The 22,830-nt window shown below is 39.1% G+C and overlaps 1 protein-coding gene and 1 long non-coding RNA gene across 51 annotated transcripts in view; both read left to right on the plus strand.

Annotated features, from left to right (window-relative positions):
* Positions 1-22,830, plus strand: part of dst (dystonin) — a 291,360-nt gene that overhangs the window by 242,424 nt on the left and 26,106 nt on the right. For all 50 annotated transcript variants that reach the window (XM_073920444.1, XM_073920447.1, XM_073920445.1 and 47 more), the window contains 9 exons: positions 4,252-4,421; positions 5,236-5,395; positions 10,140-10,334; positions 12,491-12,619; positions 17,670-17,813; positions 18,143-18,331; positions 19,362-19,491; positions 20,626-20,792; positions 21,706-21,868. In XM_073920444.1, coding sequence (XP_073776545.1) covers positions 4,252-4,421; positions 5,236-5,395; positions 10,140-10,334; positions 12,491-12,619; positions 17,670-17,813; positions 18,143-18,331; positions 19,362-19,491; positions 20,626-20,792; positions 21,706-21,868 — 1,447 coding nt within the window. The remainder of the gene's footprint in view (positions 1-4,251; positions 4,422-5,235; positions 5,396-10,139; positions 10,335-12,490; positions 12,620-17,669; positions 17,814-18,142; positions 18,332-19,361; positions 19,492-20,625; positions 20,793-21,705; positions 21,869-22,830) is intronic.
* Positions 5,677-8,849, plus strand: LOC141377093 (uncharacterized). Its single transcript, XR_012389066.1, has 2 exons — positions 5,677-7,138; positions 7,239-8,849. It is a non-coding gene; the product is annotated as an uncharacterized lncRNA (long non-coding RNA).

Genomic DNA, 22,830 nt, shown 5'->3' on the forward strand with positions numbered 1-22,830 from the left:
TACTGAGTCATAGCATTATTGCTGTTCAGCACAATTCTCTTAAACACCTCAATCTTAGTCATCTTCTCTTCGAGAAACACATGAGCACAGTGGTTAAGGGTAGTCACTAAATTGAAACAGTTTCTGCCCCACAAAGGTTTGGAGACTGTAATCATTGCGTTTATTACATCACTGCTAGATTACAGTAATTCCCTTTACTGTGGCCTGCACCAAACGACCAATTCTTGCCTGTATATTGTCCAAAGTGCTGCATCAAGGCTTCTTACTGGAACCGAAAAAAAAGGATTTCCCCAAATGTACCGTCTTCACATTGGCTTCCTGTAAAGTTCAGGATTGAGTGTTAAATAGATTATCTCTTTTTTAAGAGACGGTACATGCTTTTAATTAACAGAATGGAGGCTTGTGAATACATTTAGTGTTATTTTTACTTGGTTTTAACTTGTTTTGATCTGTTTTTTTTTACTGTAAAGCACTTCTTGTCTGTTAAAAGTGCTATATAAATACATTTAACTTCCAAGGCTTTATCTGGACTTACACCAAAATTCATTAGTGACCATGTGATTCCTTATAAGCATCTAAAAGATCACTTAGTTCCAGTAAATTAATCAGCTTCTTCTTACTGTTCCATGTGGTTACCCATGTTTCCACTACAGCATCAAATCTGCGCTCAGTGATTCCGGAAACACCACATAAACACCACTGCTCTAGGCCAGTGGTTCCCAAAGTGGGGGTCAGCACCCCCAGGGGGCCACAGGATAATGAGGTGGGGTCGCTTGGCGATTTAAAAAAGAAATCTAATTTTATTAAACTGTTAGAAATACCATATTTTATCCATAACCTACTGAAGTACAAAGTAGTAGTTAATAGTAACAATAAAACATGTAAATAAAAAGCCATCAGCCTTTCCATTCATTTGCAACCGCTGCTGTGATTATGTTATATTAAAGACAGCAATAGCGTCAGATCCAGAAGGAATTGATTTTATGGCACCAGGTTAAACTTTGACACCTTTACAGCACTCTTGTACATTAAAAGAAAATTAAATAATGAATATACTTGGGCCTATCGGTTATTAACTCGTTAACAAACATCAACTGCTTTTTACAGTGATTGGTTGGTTTTCGCTTGACATTTGCATATAGTCGAGAATTGGCCAATCTTTCTGATGCTCTCGGCTGCTCTCAACGCTTTCTCTATGCCTCTTTCAATCCTATAATGCACTGCGTAGCCGTTACGCTCAACTTCCATACAGTATGAATGAAGTGAAAACGCTCTCTGCACTGCACTTCCAACGTGCCAGCGAAAATGTGCCATAAGAGTGGTTGAGCTTCTTCAACTGCACCTCCCAAACTTTGCACTAGTTTGAGATTTGCTTCTTCGCTGGCTTCTTTGAATACTTGCTGGCTTTCGATTAGGATCAGTTTTAATATACTTTTTTTTTTTTGGTAAGACTTTAGTTTAAGTAACAATTCTCACCATTTACTACTGGATTATTATTACGATATGACCTGTTTATTAGCACTTATAAAGTATAATCTTACTCTTCACTGCTGATCCTAACCAATACCTAAACCCTTACTAACTATTAATAAGCAGCTGACTAGTTTATTTAGCTAAAAGTGAAGTGTTTCTTAAATGCGTGAATTGTAAAAATGAAGTGAACCACATTTTCACAATTCTGTTGCTTGTAAATGTGTGATATAGAAATAGATTTGGACGAGGCGTGCAGCATGGGCAGGATGCGAGTGGGTGAAGGATTGTGTGACTGTATAGTGTTTGGTTTGTAATTAACAGCTCAGCAGTGCCTGAGAAGTTCTGATGATTCAGTCACATGTAAGAATAGCAGGATTTGATGACATCAGGCCTCCCACCAGGCCTCACAGGACGACACGTGCCCTTGAGCTAGGGCTGTGCACTGTATCGTTTAAGCATCTATATCACAGTCACTGCACCCCAAATGGCACTCTTGCACTCTCAACAGCATAGTATATAAATTTAGTGTCGTCCCAAATGTTTTTTCATTACTAACCGGAAATTCTAACTGTTTCCCTGATGATGGTTGCCAGATTAGTGACATAAATGACCAACTACTACAAAATAGTGCCATAACTATTTATTTTTAACTTTGCATGTTCTCCCCGTGTTGGTGTGGGTTTCCTCCGGGTGCTCCGGTTTCCCCCACAGTCCAAACACATGCGCTATGGTTGATTTGGATTAATTAATTGGCCATAGCGTATGAGTGTGTGTGTGTGTGTGTGTGTGAATAAGTGTGTATGGGTGTTTTCCAGTACTGGGTTGCAGCTGCATAAAAAATTCCGCTGTGCCAATTTCTAATAAATCCAGGACTGAGCCGAAAGAAAATAAATGAATGAACGAATATATAAAGTAATCCAGTGTCAGTGAAAAAAACTCCGCCCTTTCATATATAGCACCTCCCTATCAACTGTAGCTCCGCCCTTTCATATATAGCACCTCCCTATCAACTGTAGCTCCGCCCTTTCATATATAGCACCTCCCTATCAACTGTAGCTCCGCCCTTTCATATATAGCACCTCCCTATCAACTGTAGCTCCGCCCTTTCATATATAGCACCTCCCTATCATCTGTAGCTCCGCCCTTTCATATATAGCACCTCCCTATCAACTGTAGCTCCGCCCTTTCATATATAGCACCTCCCTATCATCTGTAGCTCCGCCCTTTCATATATAGCACCTCCCTATCAACTGTAGCTCCGCCATTTCATATATAGCACCTCCCTATCAACTGTAGCTCCGCCCTTTCATATATAGCACCTCCCTATCAACTGTAGCTCCGCCCTTTCATATATAGCACCTCCCTATCATCTGTAGCTCCGCCCTTTCATATATAGCACCTCCCTATCATCTGTAGCTCCGCCCTTTCATATATAGCACCTCCGTATCATCTGTAGCTCCGCCCTTTTACATATAGCACTTCCCTATCATCTGTAGCTCCACCCTTTCATATATAGCACCTCCCTATCATCTGTAGCTCCGCCCTTTCATATATAGCACCTCCGTATCATCTGTAGCTCCGCCCTTTCATATATAGCACCTCCCTATCATCTGTAGCTCCGCCCTTTCATATATAGCACCTCCCTATCATCTGTAGCTCCGCCCTTTCATATATAGCACCTCCCTATCAACTGTAGCTCCGCCATTTCATATATAGCACCTCCCTATCATCTGTAGCTCCGCCCTTTCATATATAGCACCTCCCTATCATCTGTAGCTCCGCCCTTTCATATATAGCACCTCCGTATCATCTGTAGCTCCGCCCTTTTACATATAGCACTTCCCTATCATCTGTAGCTCCACCCTTTCATATATAGCACCTCCCTATCAACTTTAGCTCCACCCTTTCATAAATAGCACCTCCCTATCATCTGAAGCTCCGCCCTTTCTTATATAGCACCTCCCTATCAACTGTAGCTCCGCCCTTTCATACATAGCACCTCCCTATCAACTTTAGCTCCGCCCTTTCATAAATAGCACCTCCCTATCGTCTGAAGCTCCGCCCTTTCGTACATAGCACCTCCCTATCAACTGTAGCTCCGCCCTTTCATATATAGCACCTCCCTATCAACTGTTGCTCCACCCTTTCATATATAGCACCTCCCTATCATCTGAAGCTTCGCCCTTTCATATATAGCACCTCCCTATCAACTGTTGCTCCACCCTTTCATATATAGCACTTCCCTATCATCTGTAGCTCCGCCCTTACATATATAGCACCTCCCTATCAACTGTAGCTCCGCCCTTTCATATATAGCACCTCCCTATCAACTTTAGCTCCGCCCTTTCATAAATAGCACCTCCCTATCATCTGAAGCTCCGCCCTTTCTTATATAGCACCTCCCTATCAACTGTAGCTCCACCCTTTCATATATAGCACCTCCCTATCATCTGTAGCGCCGCCCTTACATATATAGCACCTCCCTATCAACTGTAGCTCCGCCCTTTCATATATAGCACCTCCCTATCAACTTTAGCTCCGCCCTTTCATAAATAGCACCTCCCTATCATCTGAAGCTCCGCCCTTTCTTATATAGCACCTCCCTATCAACTGTAGCTCCGCCCCTTCCTCCTCATGAGCAAAGCTGCGGCTGTTGAGTGCGTTTCCAACATGGCCAAAATTCACAGCAGCGCTAATAATTTTAAACTGTGTCTCAGTGCCTTTTTTCCCCATTATTCCAATGTCATCTCAGTGAGCCTCTGTGTGTCTCTCTTACAGGAGTTTCAGAAAGCTCTGGGCAGCAAGCATTCGGTGTACGACACCACCAGCCGCACAGGACGAGCTCTGAAGGACAAAACCTCCTTACAAGACGACAACCAGAAGCTGGACCACATGCTCAGTGAGCTCCGGGACAAGTGGGACACGGTCTGCGGCAAATCTGTGGAGAGGTATTTCAGAAAAACACACACACCCCTTCCCTATTAAAGATGATTAAGGATTATTAAGGCCCCGTCCACATGGACACAGATATTTTCAAAACCATTTTTAAAAAATAATGTATTGTTAAATTATGAAATTACAATGTGGGCGAAGCTGTGGCGCAGTAGGTAGTGCCGTTGCCTCACACCTAGAAGGTCGCTGGTTCGAGCCTCGGCTCAGTTGGCGTTTCTGTGTGAAGTTGTGAAGTTTGTGTGTGTGGATGTTTCCCAGAGATGGGTTGTGGCTGGAAGGGCATCCGCTGCGTAAAAAATTGCTGGATAGGTTGGCGGTTCATTCCGCTGTGGCGACCCCGGATTAATAAAGGGACTAAGCCGACAAGAAAAGGAATGAATGAAATTACAATGAAAAATAGGATTAATATGAGATTAAGTGTATTTTTATTATTAAAGTGAAACAATGGAACCTTTTTCGAATTTTAAAGGGGAGCTATTATGCAAAAGTCACTTTTATAAGGGGTTTAAACACTGTTGTGTGTCAGCAGTGTGTGAATATAACCTGCTTCTAATAGTAAACATGTATTAATTCTATTGCTTATAATCAGACTAGATGAAAACAGACTGCAGAAACACTTTGATTGACATTCTCCCTTTGTACGTGTCATCAGAGGGGGAAAGCCCCGCCCACTAGTGACCATCTCTCTCTCATTAGCATAAGACATCAGTCTTGTTTTTGAATCTGCCACTATGCTGACATAGATATCAGTAGCTCTGCCCTCTTTTGAAAAGAATTCTGACATGCTGTATGAACTGTTTATGTTTACAGGCAGAATAAGCTGGAGGAGGCTCTGCTGTTCTCAGGTCAGTTCACAGACGCACTGCAGGCTCTGATCGACTGGCTGTATAAAGTGGAACCTCAGCTGGCAGAAGATCAGCCAGTGCATGGAGACATAGACCTCGTCCTCAACCTCATCGACAGCCATAAGGTACTGCAAACCTGTTAGCAGCTCTTACTACTGAACTGGCGGACACAATATGAATGAGTGAATGAATAAATGAATGAATGAAATGAATGGATGGGTGGATGAATGAATGAATGAATGAATGAATGAAAGAAAGAAAGAAAGAAAGAAAGAAAGAAAGAAAGAAAGAAAGAAAGAAAGAAAGAAAGAAAGAAAGGAAGGAAGGAAGGAAGGAATGAAGGAATGAGTGAGTGAATGAATGAATGAAGGAATAAATAAATGAGTGAAGTAATAAATTAAGAAAGGAATGAAGGAATAAATAAAGGATGGCATGAATGAAAAAAAATTAATGAATGAAATAATAAATTAAGGAATGAATAAATGAAGGAAGGTATAAACCAAGTAAAACATGTTGTAATAAACAAAGAATAAATGAATAATTGAAGAAATGAATGAATGAATGAATGAATGAATGAAGGAAGGAAGGAAGGAAGGAAGGAAGGAAGGAAATAATAAGTGAAGGAATTAATGAAGAATAAATGAATAACTGAAGGAATAAATGTAGGAAGGAATGATAGAATAAATAAAGGAATGAAAGATGGGATGAATGAGTGAATGAAAGAAGGTATAAATGAATGAATTAATGAATGAAGGATAAATAAATTAATAATTGAAGGAATAGATGAATGGATGGATGGATGGATGGATGGATGAACCAGGGAGGGAGGCAGGAATAAGTGACCGAATGAAGGAATGAATGGATGAAGAAAGAATAATTGAAGAAATAAATGAATGAAGTTAGGAATGAATGAATAAATGAAGGATGGAATAAATGAAGGAATTATTGAATCAAGGAATAAATTTAGGAATGAATGAACGAATGAAGAAATGAAGAAATAAATGAAGGAATGAATGAATAAAGGAAGGATGGAATAAATGAAGGAATTATTGAATCAAGGAATAAATTTAGGAATGAATGAACGAATGAAGAAATGAAGAAATAAATGAAGGAATGAATGAATAAAGGAAGGAAGGAAGGAAGGAATTAAGCAATACATTAAGGAATAAAGGACTGAACACAAGAATGAAAGATGGAATGGAAGGATGAATAAATAAATAATTGAAGGAATGAATGAATGAATTAGTGGATAAATGAATTATTGAAGGAAGAAATTAAGGAACAAATAAAGGAATAAAGTATAAATAAATAAAAAATTGTTGAAATAAATGAAGGAACGAATAAATGAAGGAAGGAAGGCATACATGAAGGAATAAATGAATGAATAAATGAAGGAATGAATGAGTGAAAGGAGGTATGAATGAATGAATAAATGAATGAATAATTAATTAAATAAATTAAGGAAAAAATAAAGAAATGAACGAAGGATTGAACACAGGAATGAAAGATGCAATGAATGAATGGATAAGTGAAGGTATGAATGAAGGATGAATAAATGATTATTTGAAGGAATAAATGACGGAATGAATGGATTAATAAATGAAGGAAGCAATACATGAAGGAAGAAATTAACGAACGAATGAATAAATGAGGGAATGAATGAGTTAATGAAGGAATGAAGGTATGAATGAATGAAGAATGAATAAATTAATAATTGAAGGAATAAATGAAGGAAGGAACGAATGAGTGAATGGATGAATGAATGAAATAAATGAAAGAATAATAGATAAATGAATGAATATGTAAAGAAATAAATTAAGGAATAAATAAAGGAATGAACAAAGGAATGAAAGATGGAATGAATGAAAGTATGAATGAATGAAGACACAAATGAATGAATGAATGAATGAATGAATGAATGAATGAATGAATGAATGAAGGAAGGAAGGAAGGAAGGAAGGAAGGAAGGAAGGAAGGAAGGAAGTATACCCCAGTATGAATCTTTTTTCCTGCACATTTATAACACCAGTTGTGCATCAGAATGTGTTGTTGAATCTGATCTGAGGACTGCAGTGTGCGAGTGCATTGTTCAAGCATTGAGCAGCTGTCCTGAAATATCCATTTCCTACGCCTCTTGATTCTGATCTTAGACTTTATGGCAGGAATAAAATATAATTACGCTGTAGTATGGTTGGAGAGAGAGCAATATGACAGAACACGCGGCTCTGATTTACGGCTAACAGGAGTTCAAACACAGAGAAATGATGACCTCAGTCGTGTCCAGAACTGAGGCTTTAGCGTGAGCAAATGCTCGGTTTTCAGACTATGTTTGGTGCTGTTTATGCATGATAATTATGGATGCATTCTAGCGCTTGGTGATCAAGATAAAAAATAGCTGCTTTTTTGACAGTACTCTATAAATAAGCCAACATTCATGTGGCTGTGAGACAGAGATCATCTAGTGATCCATATTTCATATAACACATCGACAGAGTCAACTTTTTTAGGAGCAATGCTGCTGGAAAGTCATGCACTGCGTAATTAAAACCTGATGCTGGCATGATTGCTGTTATGTGCAAATACTCCCCAAAATCTGGCTGTTATTTAAGGTTTACGTGTGTTTTATAGTAGTGGACATGTGCAGTTTAAACAGTCCTTAATGTCACGGAGGACATGGGATCAGGTGTAGCATTGTAGTGAGTATCTAAATGCAGGTTGTTTATTATAAAGAGTGGTCAGTAGGCAGGGGTCATAACAGGAGCAATACAATGATGCCGAAGAAACTCTGAAAGAGTAATCAACAAAACAGGCAAAGGTCAGGGCAGGCGGCAAACAATCAAAAATGAAAACGGAATCAAAAACAGACAGGGGAAAGCATGGAAAACGAGATAATGGCTACGTCCGAAACCGCCTACTACTCAGTAGGTACTGCATTTGAATTTAAACGTTCTACTCGGCCGTTAGAAAAGTGCGTTCTATACAGTATGAATGTGAAAAGTATGAATGGAATTCGGACATACTACATCCGCCCTTTTTTCATGGTCACTGAATCAAGAAATAAAGGATGGATTGAATGAATGAATGAAGGAAGATAAGAATGAATAAAAAACAAATGAAGAAATTAATGAAGGATGAATAAATTAATAAATGAAGAAATAAATGAATGAACGAATGAATGAATGAATGAATGAATGAATTAGTTAATTCATAAATTCATTAATTAATCAACGAACGAACGATCTAATTAATTAATTAATTTTATTAGTTAATTAATAGTAGTGGATTAATTAATGGATGAATGAATAATTGAAGAAAGAATAAAAATGAAAGAATAAAGTACGCATAAATTGATAATTTTATAAATAAATGAAGGAATAAAGGATGAATAAATGAATAATTGTAGAAATAAATGAAGGAATAAATAAATAAAGGAATGAATGAATAAAGGATCAATAAATGAATAATTGTAGAAATGAGTGAATGGATGAATAAAAAGATAGGAATGAATACATGAAGTAAGAAATTAATGAATGAAGGAATGAATGAGTGAATAAATGGATGAATGAATAAATGAATACATGAAGGAAGAAATTAAGGAATAAACGAAGGAATAAAGTTTGCATAAATTAATAATAGTATGAATAAATGAAGGAATGAAGGATGAATAAATGAATAATTGTAGAAATAAATGAATAATTGTAGAAATAAATAAAGGAATGAATAAATGAAGTAAGAAATTAATGAATGAAGGAATAAATGAAGGAATGAACGAGTGAATGAATGGATGAATGAATAAATGAAGGAAGAAATTAAGGAATAAACAAAGGAATAAAGTATGCATAAATTAATAATTGTATGAATAAATGAAGGAATAAATAAATGAAGTAATAAAGGATGAATAAATGAATAATTGTAGGAATTAAGGAAGGATTGAATAAATGAAGGAAGGAAGGAATACATAAAGAAAGAAATTAATAAATAAAGGAATAAATGAAGGAATGAATGAGTAAATAAAGGAATGACTGAATGAATAAATGAATGAATAAATAAATAAATAAATTAAGGAATAAATTTAAAAAAAGAATCAAAAACAGACAGTGGAAAGCATGAAAAACAAGATAATGGCTGCGTCCGAAACCGCCTACTACTCAGTAGGTGCTGCATTTGAATTTAAACGTTCTACTCGGCCGTTACAAAAGTGCGTTCTATACAGTATGAATGTGAAAAGTATGAATGGAATTCGGACATACTAAATCCGCCATTTTGTCATGGTCATGTGACCTACCTGCTTCAGTTGCGTCGCTTCACTTCCATTCATGAATTCTCTCGCGGGGCATCATGGGATAGCGCAGCATGCATGGGATGTGCACTTCAGAATCTCGCCGGAAGTAATAAGTCATCCGTGTACTTCTCGCATACTGATTTTCCAATTCTATGAATTCAGATACACTACTCGGCTCACATACTGATTTTAGCGTATGGAAGTATGCAGTTTCAGACGCAGCCAATGTCACATGGATCACCACTGAGCAATGATTGAGTGTGTCTGTGGTGCTTATATAGTGTCAGTAATCAGTGATGATGAGCTGCAGCTGTGTGTCAGTGTCCAGATTGTTATCAGCTGTGGCACAAAGTGCAATGGGAGGTGTAGTCCGGGCGAATGCCTGGTGGAGTGTTCGTATAGCTGGAGTGCCCTCTAGTGAGCCTGTTGAACACTCCAGCTAATGACTCGAAACAGCACCATAGGCAATGCAAAAGCTTCTACATAAGCACTTGGATTAAATGCTTTGATTGACATTATAAACACGGCTCATGTGTAGATTAAACGCAGACTGGTTGAATGTTTTGATCAATGCATGTGTGCTGCAGGTGTTCCAGAAGGAGCTGGGCAAGAGGACGGGCAGCGTTCAGGCTTTGAAGCGTTCGGCACGGGACTTGATTGAGAGCAGTCATGATGACTCCTCCTGGGTTAAAGTTCAGATGCAGGAGCTGAGCACCCGCTGGGAGACGGTCTGCAGCCTCTCCGTGTCCAAACAGACACGCCTGGAGCAGGCCCTCAGTCAGGTAACACTGGTCACAATCACTTACTATTTAGCTAGTTTTATATATATATATATTATATATATATATATATATATATATATATATATATATATATATATATATATATATAGGGATGCCACGGTTCTCAATATAATATTTAACAGTACAGTACGACCTCCACGGTTCAATACGAGCTTGTGAGTTGTGCGTTTAAATAATTTATGTGCATTTTATATCTCCCCGAATTGACTGTGTTTGCCTGTAAATCCATGAGCTGAGATAAGGAAACTCCTCCCTGCGAGTAAATATCCAATAACTAAGGTCTAAAGTTAGGGGGCGCTTGACCATCATTCCACACTTTAACATGGCGAGCGGCAGTGAAGTGAGGCTGAGGCAACAGTACCAGGAAGTGCCGGCGAAGTGAGGCAACAGTAACAGAATGTGCCGGCGTCTTTCAAATCTGCGGTTTGAGGACATTTCGGAATTGCCATTAAGTATAACGCCAATAAAAGAAAAAAACGGAGAACAAAAAAATGTGTGCAAGCATTGCTTTACACGTATAACCATGACTGCATATCTGCAGCGCCATTACCCAGCAATATCACTGTCTGAAGCAGGAGAGCAGAGAAGGTGATAAAGTCCTACAAACAGCAACAATCCCTCGCTGAATCTTTCCAGCAAACAAACCCAACTGGTCCTGAGAGACACAGTAAATAACAAAGGCAGTGCGGCTGTTTATTATTGCTAAAGATTTGCAGCCGTTTTCGGTGATTGGAGATGTGGGCTTTTGTCATCTTATAAAAGCACTCGATTTGCGTTACAGACTACAGTCTCGCATTTCTTCAGCACTAAGATAATTAAGATGATCTATTTATGTTTACTTAAGTCTAATATGTTTATCTGAAATGGCCAATTGATCTTTATTAACTTCACATGTGTGTTTATTTACAAAGTGTAGGATTTTATGTGTTCCATTTATATGTTCCAGTGTGTACATGGGCTACCAGCGGCTGTGAGATTTCAGTGTTAACTTTTTATACAATACACTAGGAACTACTGTACTTTTCTTGGCTTTTAAGTAAAACAAAATGAGTATTGCAATAAATCATTTTTATTTTTTTCCTCTTTAACCTCTTTAAGCTCTTTTATAATTAAAAAAAACTTGTGTCAAGCCATGAGAACCAAACCGAACCGAAAACCGTGTTAAAAAAAAGAGGTATGTATTGAACCGTGGGCTAACTGACTGTATTGTGGCATCCCTAATATATATATTATGTATTATATTATGTTTAGTAACATAAATATTATATAATATGTATATAAGGCTGGAAGGGCATGCGTAAAAACTTGCTGGATAAGTTGGCGGTTCATTCCGCTGTTGCAACCCCGGATTAATAAAGATAATATATATAAAATATATTAAAAAAAAATATATATATATATATATACACCCCCGGTATATTTTCTCCCTCAATTTCTGTTTAACAGAGAGAAGATTTCTCTTACACATAATAATACAGTAAATAATGTTCATTTTCTTAGATGGAGCGATCGTTTCGCTTCACAAGACCTTAATGTGTCATTAGGAGCCAGGACTATTGATTTGTTCTCCTTTGTATGTGTTTATTTTTCATGTAAAAACCTGTCACAGATTCAGCTCAAAATCTTCTTTTATTGTTAGCCCTCCTATATATTTTCCCCCAATTTCTATTTAAGGGAGAGAAGATAATTTTCAACACATTTCTAATCATAATAGTTTAATAACTCATTTCTAATAACTGATTTCTTTTCTCTTTGTCATAATGACAGCACATAATGTTAGACTAGACATTCTTCAAGACACTTGTATTCAACTTAAAGTGACATTTTAAGGCTTCACTAGGGTAATTAGGGTAAAGTTAGAGTAATTAGGCAAGTCATTGTATAACAGTGGTTTATTCTGTAGACAATCCAAAACTAATATAGCTGAAGGGGGCGAATAATGTTGACCTTAAAATGGCTTTAAATAAATGTATGATGTCTTATTGGTGAATAAAGAAAGAAATGAAAGCAGTTGCTTGTGTGAATGCTTACAGAAGAAGAGGCAGTCTTGTAATTTTAATGATAATAAAAATCTTCTTAGCAAATCAATAAAAGGGATTAAGGTTGTTGTGTAATGAGTGTTCTCTGTCCCTCAGGCTGAAGAGTTTCACTCCACCGTTCACATCCTGCTGGAGTGGCTGGCAGAAGCTGAACAGAGCCTCCGCTTTCATGGAGCTCTTCCAGATGATGAAGAAGCCCTGCGCGCGCTCATTGAACAGCACAAGGCAAGTGTCCCACAACTGAACTGAACCACTTTAGATTTGTTAAAGTCGACTTTTAGGTTTTTAAAGGTTCAAGACACCCTGGAGTAGAACTGAAGATCTTTGCCCGAACCTACCAGGACCCGACAGGTTCGGGCTTAATTTCTAAAATTTTAGATGGGGTCTGGCCGGGCTTGGCTCGGCTTGCGCGGTAAATAATGTGATGCATTTCGATTAGCGCAAGAGAGTAATCAAATCGTTTGTTACAACATTAAAATCCCTCCCTGCAAAGGTGAAACAAAAGATGCAGCACTGAGACCTCCAAGTGGGAGGGGCTTACGCCGCAAGTAGGTTGGGTAACCTCCAAGAGGGAGGGACTTCAGCCGCGAGTAGGTTATGCTCTGAGGGGGCGGGGCTTATGCAGAAATATACAAGTACTTCAGGCAAAAGCAACACAAATACGAGCATTAAATGTCATGAAAACATCTAACTTCTTACATTGTCAGATGTATATATCTTACCTTTGTTATTATTAAACTCTTTTTAACAGCCATTTTATTGCTCAAAATATCTAAAAAAATAACTCCTTACGTTGTTGTTACGATCCTTGATGGCAATTTGTCTAGGGTATTAAAAGGAGTAACATAAAGATGACCAAAGTATAAACTGATGTTGAAGAATGGCAAGAGAAAACACAAAACAACAAATTAGCACCGCAAAAGATTTATTGCTCCCACATTATTTACAATATTTACAAACAATAAGATAAAGTTGAAAAGAAGTTTGCGCATACAAATCAAAGAAATAAATATAAAAAAAACATTCCCTTAATCTCCTCCCCAATCCACTAAATAAGAAATAACAATATGAAAAGAAAAGTCTTCAACGCAAAGCGCCCTGAACTTACTCTAATAAATAAAAATACAAAACTAGCGCACTTCGCTAACTAGTGTGACTATACATCAATAATCCTGCGTGCAAATATGTATGTCACGTGACTTACTATGTTGTTCCAGATCTCCCTTGTCAAGTCACAGAAGGTTTTTAAATGGAGCAATAGCGAGCTAGAGATGTAGAAACACTCGTCAGAACTCTCAAACAAATCTCACTCAAAGTCAACATCAGTAAATCTTAATCAAAGTAGGGATGGCTGACGTGAAACTGACGTTTCGACAAAGTGTCGAGATCCCGAAGCGCAAGTGTTTCGAAACACTGCACCGAAGCATGATCCGAAGCACCTAAGTCACGTGAATAAAGTGTTTCGAAACACCTGGTCACGTGACTAAAGCCATTCAAAGCATGTATCAGCTTAAAAGCGTTTCGATACCTGGCGAATCTTCATTTGGCTGCCAAGGTCTAGGAAATTTCTGTTGTATGTGGCCTAGTGGACTGTGCGTGTGCACACCAATACTGTGCTTCAAGTGATATTGTGGTTTCCAATCCTGATGGTTTCATGTATTTTAATCATGTTTCTGTTTTGTGTAGCCTAAATAGGATACAGCTGCAGTTACGCCCTCAATATTGCATCATTTTTGTAACACTGTAAAACTATAATTAATAATTTTACAGTACTGTGATAGTTGGGTTTAGGGTTTGGGTAGACATTAATAAAATACAATAAATGGGAAATTTAATGAATAATATAAATAATTCTTGATATCTTCAGGCCACAGTTGCTGATCTAGCAACAACCCTGTTTTAAGACCAACACAAGACATATTTATTCACAAATTGTTTTTTTGGATATCAGACCAATGTTGAAACAAAACGATTCAAGAGCAAAGCATTACCAACTGGTATTAAAGCATTTAAAAACAAACCCACTATCCCCGCACTGTAGCCAAGTGCCTTAACCGCTCCACTATATAACATGAAGGGTCAAGCACACAAAGTGGCGTTCAATGCCTCAGTTTGCTCAACTGTTCTTTGCTGAAGCTGTTTCAGTGCAATACATAAAAAATGACCACTAGTTTTCACTGTAGAGTGGGGTTTCGAAACGTTTCGAAGCTTCGACACTTTTGCTTCGACTGTTTCAGTGTTTCACGAAGCCTTGCTTTGCCCACCACTAAATCAAAGTACACATCAGTAGCAGCGACAACGCACACGGACACCACCAAACAGACAACACGCCAAAACAACAACAGCTGATCTCTCCCTGTTGCCGCTTCCGTTTTTAAAGGGCTCTGCAACTAACGTGATTGGCAGAGAGAGAAGTCGTCGTCACACAGTTGATTAGGATTGGCTGTCCTGTCAGCCAATAGTGCTCCAAAGTAGGCGGTACCTGAGAAAATGACAGGGCCGGTACAGAGAGAGAGAGACTGTGTATTATCGCTCATACACTGTGTATTATGGTAGGGCGCTAAACAGCATTGTACAGCAAGCTGACAGGGAAGATGACGAGGTCACTCGGTACATTAAAACCGCTGTCATGGAAAATGAAATGGATGTTCTCGGCTGGTGGAAGATAAACAAACAATCCCACCCAAAACATGCTAAATTAGCCAGATGAGTGCTATGCATCTCGGCCAGCAGCAGCAGCAGCAGTGAAAGGGTGTTCAGTGCTGCTGGACGCATCATCAGTGAGCGCAGCTAAAGCCATCTACAGTGGATTCCTCCACAAAAACACATAGCCTAATCTTGGTGCGTAAAGGGTTTTTATATTATTAATAAATATTAATTAAACCATAAATGCATAATGTAGACAGAGTATACAGGCTAATATGGCATTATTCCTTTAATATTTAAAGCCGGATTGTAACAAAAAGCAGCAAACAAATCCCACAGAGCGTCTATCTTAATTTCGTTATTGTGTGTGTGCCCTATGGAAATCCAAACCTTCATAAGACAGAAAGCGTGTCGGTGTTTTCCACATCTCTGACATTCCTCTTTTATTAGCTGTGCTCATAATGTGAAGTAGTGATCCGTCGTCCAGCTCATTTTGACAGTCTCCCTCTTTCCAACAGAGGAACGATATCCATACATGGCTTTGAGTCTTTATTAACTGCTGTGTGCCAGGAAAGAGTTCCCATATTCCCTTGTGTTGATATCTCATAGTAAAAATCTGAATTACTCTGAACTCCACTGAAGCACACAGCCTTGGTGACGATGCTGTTTCTCTAGTGAACAACTGTTAGTAAGTTATACTTGATGTATAATCAACATGAATATGATTAGTAATAGATCACCATGAATTACGAGTTGCAAACGCTTTCTGGAATATAGTTAGGACTGAAAATGAAAAATCTGTCATTTATTCACTCCACTTTAGAAGAACTGGTAGCCTTTGACTTCCATAGTATTTGATTGATTTGCCAGCAATTTGTGAGGGTCAATGAGGTGAAGTCATCGGTGTGTTCTAACAATATGGGAGTACCTCAAGGGTCTGTTCTTGGCCCATTGTTGTTTACATTGTACACACATGATCTTCCAGAGTGCCGCCTAGGGGTTAACTGCCAGTTATATGCAGATGACAGTCATGTGTCAGCTAAAACACCATGCCGGGCAGGTGAGCAACTGACCCAGGCTTTACAACATATTTCAAGATGGCTTGAGCTGTCTCATTCAACATTAAATGTCAAGAAAATACTTTCTATGTGCTTCTCTTTAAGAAATAGGCCTGTACGGGATACATTTGAGGTGCTGATAAAATAAAGTTATGAATAAATGTATGTATCTTGGCATAACTCTAGACATTAATTTAAAATGTGATAGTGATGTTAAAAATATAAGGAAGAAAGTTAAGCCAAGTCTAAACTGTTTTCGTTTTATTAGAAGGTTTTTAACATATCAAACTGCAAAATTATACATGCACACAATGATATTCTTTCAATTGAAGGATTGCATTACATCATGTCACAAGCCTCTTTAACTACATTAAAGCCTATTGACTTCAAATCAAATCAACTCAAATCAGGCCTTTATTTGTCACATACACTTTCGTAGAGTGTGTATGTGCCCCCCATATACACTTTCGTGAAGTGTGTATGTGTGTATGTGAACAGGGCAATGTTCTGCGCCAAAGTAATCGCTCTGAGATCGCTTGAGTGAGGTGGTCTCGGCTCGATTGAAACGAACCCTGGAGCGGTTCGATTGCAGTGAGAAAGCGATCCGATTCGAGCGCGGTTATATCACAGTGTTTTATGGATATGTAATAGGCTTACGGCTATATGAAGAGTGAATTATGAGTATGGCAGGAAGTTTCGCGAGTCTCCGTGTGCCCACAAACAAGTGATGCTCTCAGGAAATCTCGAGTCTCCCTCCCGGTCCTCAAATAGGCATCGTCGCGCACCCTTCTCACCCCTCCCCACCGCATCTCTCCTCAGACACGTCGCGCACGCACCCTGTCAATCACCACCAAACCACCACCTCTCCTGACAGCTGAGCGGGACGCTGCAAAATAAACCCTGACACTCTGACCAATGTGAGGAGAGTTTACTCGCACGTGACTTGTTTTAGCTCTTTTGGTCCGATTAGAAACTTTGCAGTGTGAAAGCGAACCGCTCCAAGAGCAACAATGTTACAATTGTAATCTCTGTTTCAGAACAACTGAATCGATTCACAGGTGTGAACGCACCCTCAGAGTCACACGGGCAACTGCTAATGGTGACTGTCCAGTGCCAAAGTGTAAGACCTCATCTGGCCAATCTGTTTTCTCTGTAAAGGGAGTCAAACTGTGGAAGGATTTACCTGTTAGCCTAAAATCAGAAAGTAATCTAAATAGTATTAGTAGTGTTCTCAAAATGTGGTTAAAACAAAACAGTGTTTGCACAGTCTACTGTTGGTTTGTTGGATCTTTGCTTTTGCCTTCAGTAATTTTATGTGAAGAATTATAACGTTGTGTATGTGTATTTATTATGTTTCCATTTTGTCAAGCCTCCTGTGGACAAAGAATTAGCAAGTTTGCTAAAACCCTTAAAAAACGAATGCATTTGGTAGTCCAGTGTTGTTGTGATGTCCATGTCAAATAAATAAATCAACTTGATCATCTGTCTCTATCTGGCTGTGTCATGGAATGGTCTTCACTTTGTGTAACTGCGATTGTTTTACTAATCAAAGACCTTCTTGATGCATGCAGGAGTTCATGAAGAGGCTGGAGGAGAAAAGACTGGCTCTGAGTAAGGCCACCAGCATGGGAGAAGCCATCCTGTCCATCTGCCACCCAGACTCCATCACCACCATCAAACACTGGAACACCATCATTAAAGCACGCTTCGAGGAGGTTCGTCTGTTTACGCTCGCTTCCCTTATCCACTCATTTGATGAGAACTAGACATACAGTACGCTGATAGACACTTATTCAATGTATATTCCATATATATGAACATACGTGAACACTGTTAGAGACAGTTAGTCGGTTAATTATCTGAATAGTTCATGCATAATTTTACATCTTAATCTGGACATAATGATTGGAAATTCTGTGAAGTTGTATATAGCAAAGCATATAAGGCTCCAATTGTTAACTGGTTAACTAACACTGTAAGACGTTATTATTAATCTTAGCTGATCAATTGTGTGTGTGTGTGTGTGTGTGTGTGGCTATATCAGGTAACAGCCTGGGCCCGTCAGCACCAGCAGAGACTCTCCAGTGCTCTGGATGAACTGCAGGCCACTCAGGAGCTGCTGGAGAAGCTGCTGAACTGGCTCCAGTGGGCTGAAACCACGCTCGGAGAGAAAGACAAAGACCCAATGCCTCAGGAGCTGGAGGAAGTCAAAGCTCTTATTGCTGAGCACCAGGTAAAATCAAAGCCACGGTGCACCCAGTGAAGGGGTAAAAAGAAGTTTGAAGTGATTTACTGATTGCAAACATCTTGATTCCATCTAGATTAGCAGGTTGTTGAAGGTCCCATGACTTTTAAAGAAGGGTTTTTAGATGTTAGCATCAGTACTGTTAGATTTAAGGATATCTTTAAGCCAGTGCGCACTAAAACGGTGACAAAATTCATGTTTGAAAGATTTAAAACTGATATTAACGTGTCAAACTTGTCACCTAAATGGATCAACGGGTTCATTCATGTCACCTCATACTTCAGTTTCTCATTAAATCTCTCGGACCAATCAAATGCTCTCTAGTATCTAACATGCCCCGCCCCCTTCAAGATACTTCACATCTGATTCACTTGAGCTCAACCACTCTCACTGGCAGAGCTGTGATAAAACACTATTGGCTGTTTTTTAAAGGGGAGGAGCTACACTATGCCCCGCCCTCTCTTCTTGTTTCAGTTGAGATTGCGTCAAACTCTGAATAAACTGCACATTTCAAAGCACTTCACTGCATCTTTAATCATTAGATTATTATGTAATCATGAGTGTACTTAAAACAGGTGAGTGGGCTGGACAAACCACCTGTTTTCCTCGACATATGCACCAGACACTTTCTTTCGAAAAATGTCTCGTTTCTGAAAAATGCTGCGTTTCTGAGTGTAACTCGCTTTGGATTAAAGCGTCTGCCGAAGGAATGTATATATGTTAATACAGTGCGTGTATTTTTCTCTCAAATGTAAAGTAAACACTCGCCAAAAATGACGACGGTAAATCAGATACCAGGGAGACGTTTGGTATTGGACAGATTTCTGTTTAAACGTCCAAAAATCAAACTTTCTTTTGGCTTAATTTGATTTAAAATGACAACGTTCTTCAATTTTGTTAAAAATGCACTGGGCTATTTATATAAATGAGCTCACTGTAATGGTCATTACACAGTTAGTCAAAGGTTTGCTAGTATGAACTGCAGAAATAAGCTGCTTGCGTCTTTGTTGTGTTCTAGACTTTCTTGGAAGAGATGACCAGAAAACAACCAGATGTGGACAAAGTTACCAAAACTCATAAAAGAAAAGCCACAGCGGATCCACCGGTTCAGTCTCACATCCCTGTTCTAGATAAAGGACGAACACCTCGTGAGTACCAGCACATAAGGTAAAGTCTAGATCGGATATGCGGCCGGCTGGAAGTGCGATATGCACATTAATAAAGCAGCATTTTTTAATGGCACTGTAGAACAATAATTAATATTATTACAGTACTGTGATGGTTGCGTTTAGGGTTGGGTTGGGGGTAGGCGTTAAAAAATAAATTTTATTGGGTAATTTAATAGATAACATAAGTAATACTCGGTACAACCACTGTTTTTACATTATAGTGACGGTTGGGTTTAGGGTTGGGGTGGGGGTAGGCGTTAATAAAATACAACAAATGAGAAATTTAATAAATAATCGAAATATTTCTCGTTAACTTCCGGCCGCAAACGTATCCGCTCTAGCAACAACCAGCACATAAGTCCTGTATTTCATTTAAATCTGACATCTAATTGCTCTTTTTCTCTAATATACGTGTCTTGGCTTGAGCTTTCTGAGCAATACAGCTGTTTTAGCGTGATTTTAACAAAGAAGCATACTTTTTTGGCATAGTTTTATGAATTATGAGAGTATATACTAAATTGTATGTGCTTTTGAATGCTAGACTAGCTTTATAAACTATTGTAAAAACCCAGGCTTGCAATAGCCTAGTGGTTAGCACGCTGACATACGGTGCAGTAGCACGTTAGGGCGTCCCGAGTTCGAATCCCGGCTCTAGGACATTTCCCTACCCTAACCCATAGAAATAATTTTTAACCCTTTCTCTCTCTCCAACTTTGCTTCCTGTCTAACTACTGTCCTATCTAATAAACGCAAAAAGGCCAATAATAAATCTTTAAAAACATAATTAAAATCTGGGCTTGCAACTAAAAGCTATAGACTCATTTTATGCATGATTCATGAACTCACCACTCTGGATTTACAGTGTATTTTTACAACTTGTAAGTTCCTAAAAGTGTATTATCAAGACACTTCCTATGTAATTGTCTCCTTAGGCACTGATTTTCTATTTTGTAGGTAATTTTGGGGGTAAAAAGCAGCTCCTCAATAAATAAATGAGCGTCTTTGAATTAGATTATTAACAATTGATGCTAATAAATATGTTGTAGACGAAAAAATAAGCTTTTGAAAACGATTAGGATTGATCAAATCAAGCCATTTGTTTTGTGTCATCAGGAAAGAGATCCCCGACCCAAACCATGTACACGGCGGCAGCATCGCAGGCACAAATCGAGACCAAGAACCCCCGAGTGAACCTGCTGGTTAGTAAATGGCAGCAGGTTTGGTTGCTGGCTCTGGACAGGAGGAGAAAACTCAATGACGCTCTCGACAGGCTAGAGGAGGTCAGTCAAACCTGCACAGCTGAATTCAATTCTGTAGCATTTTGACTTACAGCAGGGGAAATAAGTGCTGAACACGTCACCAATCTTTTCTAAAAAACATATTTCTGAATGTGCTGTTGATTTGAAACTTACCCCGGATGTTGGTAACAACCAAAGAAGTCCGTTCATGCAAAGAAAACAAATGTATTAGTTTACAAATGAAGTTATGTGTGATTAAGTGAAATGAAACAGGAAAAAAAAGTATTAAACACATAAAGAAAGGGAGGTGTAGAAAGACATGGAACGCCCAGACAGCAGCTGAAACCTCTCAGTGGTTCGTCACCCCTTCCTCTTTGTATATTAGCATTACTGTTTTGGTCCAATATCTATATTAGCAGGAGGATGAAGATGAAACTAGGACATTTCAGCAGGACAGTGATCCAAAACACAGCCAAGGAGACTCTCAGATGCTTTCAGAGAAAGAAAATCAAGCTGTAGAATGGCCCAACCAATCACCTGACCCTAATCCAATAGAAAATTTAAAGTAAAGCTCAGATTTGACAGACGAGACCCACAGAAGCATCAAGATTTAGACAATGTTGAAGCCTGTGAGTAAGAGCAATGCATGTGACTTCATTCTTCATATGAGAGACGTCTTTAAACTGCTATCATTTAAAAATAAGACTTTTATTTATAAAGTATTAAATATATTTCAGTAGTTCAGTAGTTCCCCTTGTGTCGTTCCATTGTTATTACTCAGATTTGTGTTGTTTTGTTTTATTTTTATGCTTGTATTGTTTGGGATTTTTCCAAAATCTGCTTCACTTCCATGTTAACAGCTCCTTTAGAGGTATTATTCCCTGAAAAAAAACATGACATGTTTAGGACTCATTTCTGTATGTGTGAAACTCATTTTCTTCTTCTCTGCCCAAAGCTGAAAGAGTTTGCCAACTTTGACTTTGACGTATGGAGGAAGCGCTACATGCGCTGGATGAACCACAAGAAATCCCGAGTCATGGATTTCTTCCGGCGGATTGATAAAGACCAGGACGGCAAAGTCACGAGGCAGGAATTCATCGATGGCATCCTGTCCTCAAGTAAGGAAAGAAGCCTTCTTTCAGTGTGGACTGACGTTGGTCTCACGGTTTGGTTGCATTACAAATATCATATCATCAGATCTGTTCAGTTTGATACCTCGATGTCTTGCATCCTCAATGTTCACTTTTATTTCATGTATACTATTTGTCACTAAATGTAAGTAGTTGGATATATCAGCTCAACCTGTATTTTACTTGCTTAAAGAAAACATGCTTCCTTAATGCATCAAACAAACAATACAACATGTGCAGTATTGTGTTGTGCCGCTCAGTGGGTGGGAGAGATGGAGCTTTTTACAGTGTTCCCGTAGGAGCAGGGCTGGCGCGTCCATAGAGGCACCCTCAGTTATATCCGCGTCTAAAGCAGCAGAATAGAGAGGGCGGCGTCCCCGACACTACCCTCACCACCCGCACCCTCAGTTAAATCCGCGTCTAGGGCGGCAGAATAGAGAGGGCGGCGTCCCCGACACTACCCTCACCACCCACACCCTCAGTTATATCCGCGTCTAGGGCGGCAGAATAGAGAGGGCGGCGTCCCCGACATTACCCTCACCACCCACGCCCTCAGTTATATCCGTGTCTAGGGCGGCAGAATAGAGAGGGCGGCGTCCCCGACACTACCCTCACCACCTGCGCCCTCAGTTATTTCTGAGTCTAGGACGGCAGAATAGAGAGGGTGGCGTCCCTGACACTACCCTCACCACCCGCGCCCTCAGTTATGTCCGCGTCTATAATGGCAGAATAGAGAGGGCGGCGTCCGCGACACTACCCTCACCACCCGCGCCCTCTTCTATCCGCGTAATATATAACTGTTATATTTTATTATATTTTGCATGGTGAGGGTCTAACATATACATTTTATTTATTTATTACATCTGTGCAATTTGTCCCCCACCTAAATCAGAGGACAATTAAGTTTTTAATTATTAGCATTATTTTCATAGAGTGTGTGATAAGAAAAA

This window comes from Danio rerio, chromosome 13 (genome assembly GCF_049306965.1).
Source record: "Danio rerio strain Tuebingen ecotype United States chromosome 13, GRCz12tu, whole genome shotgun sequence".
NCBI classification, from domain to species: Eukaryota; Metazoa; Chordata; class Actinopteri; order Cypriniformes; family Danionidae; genus Danio; species Danio rerio.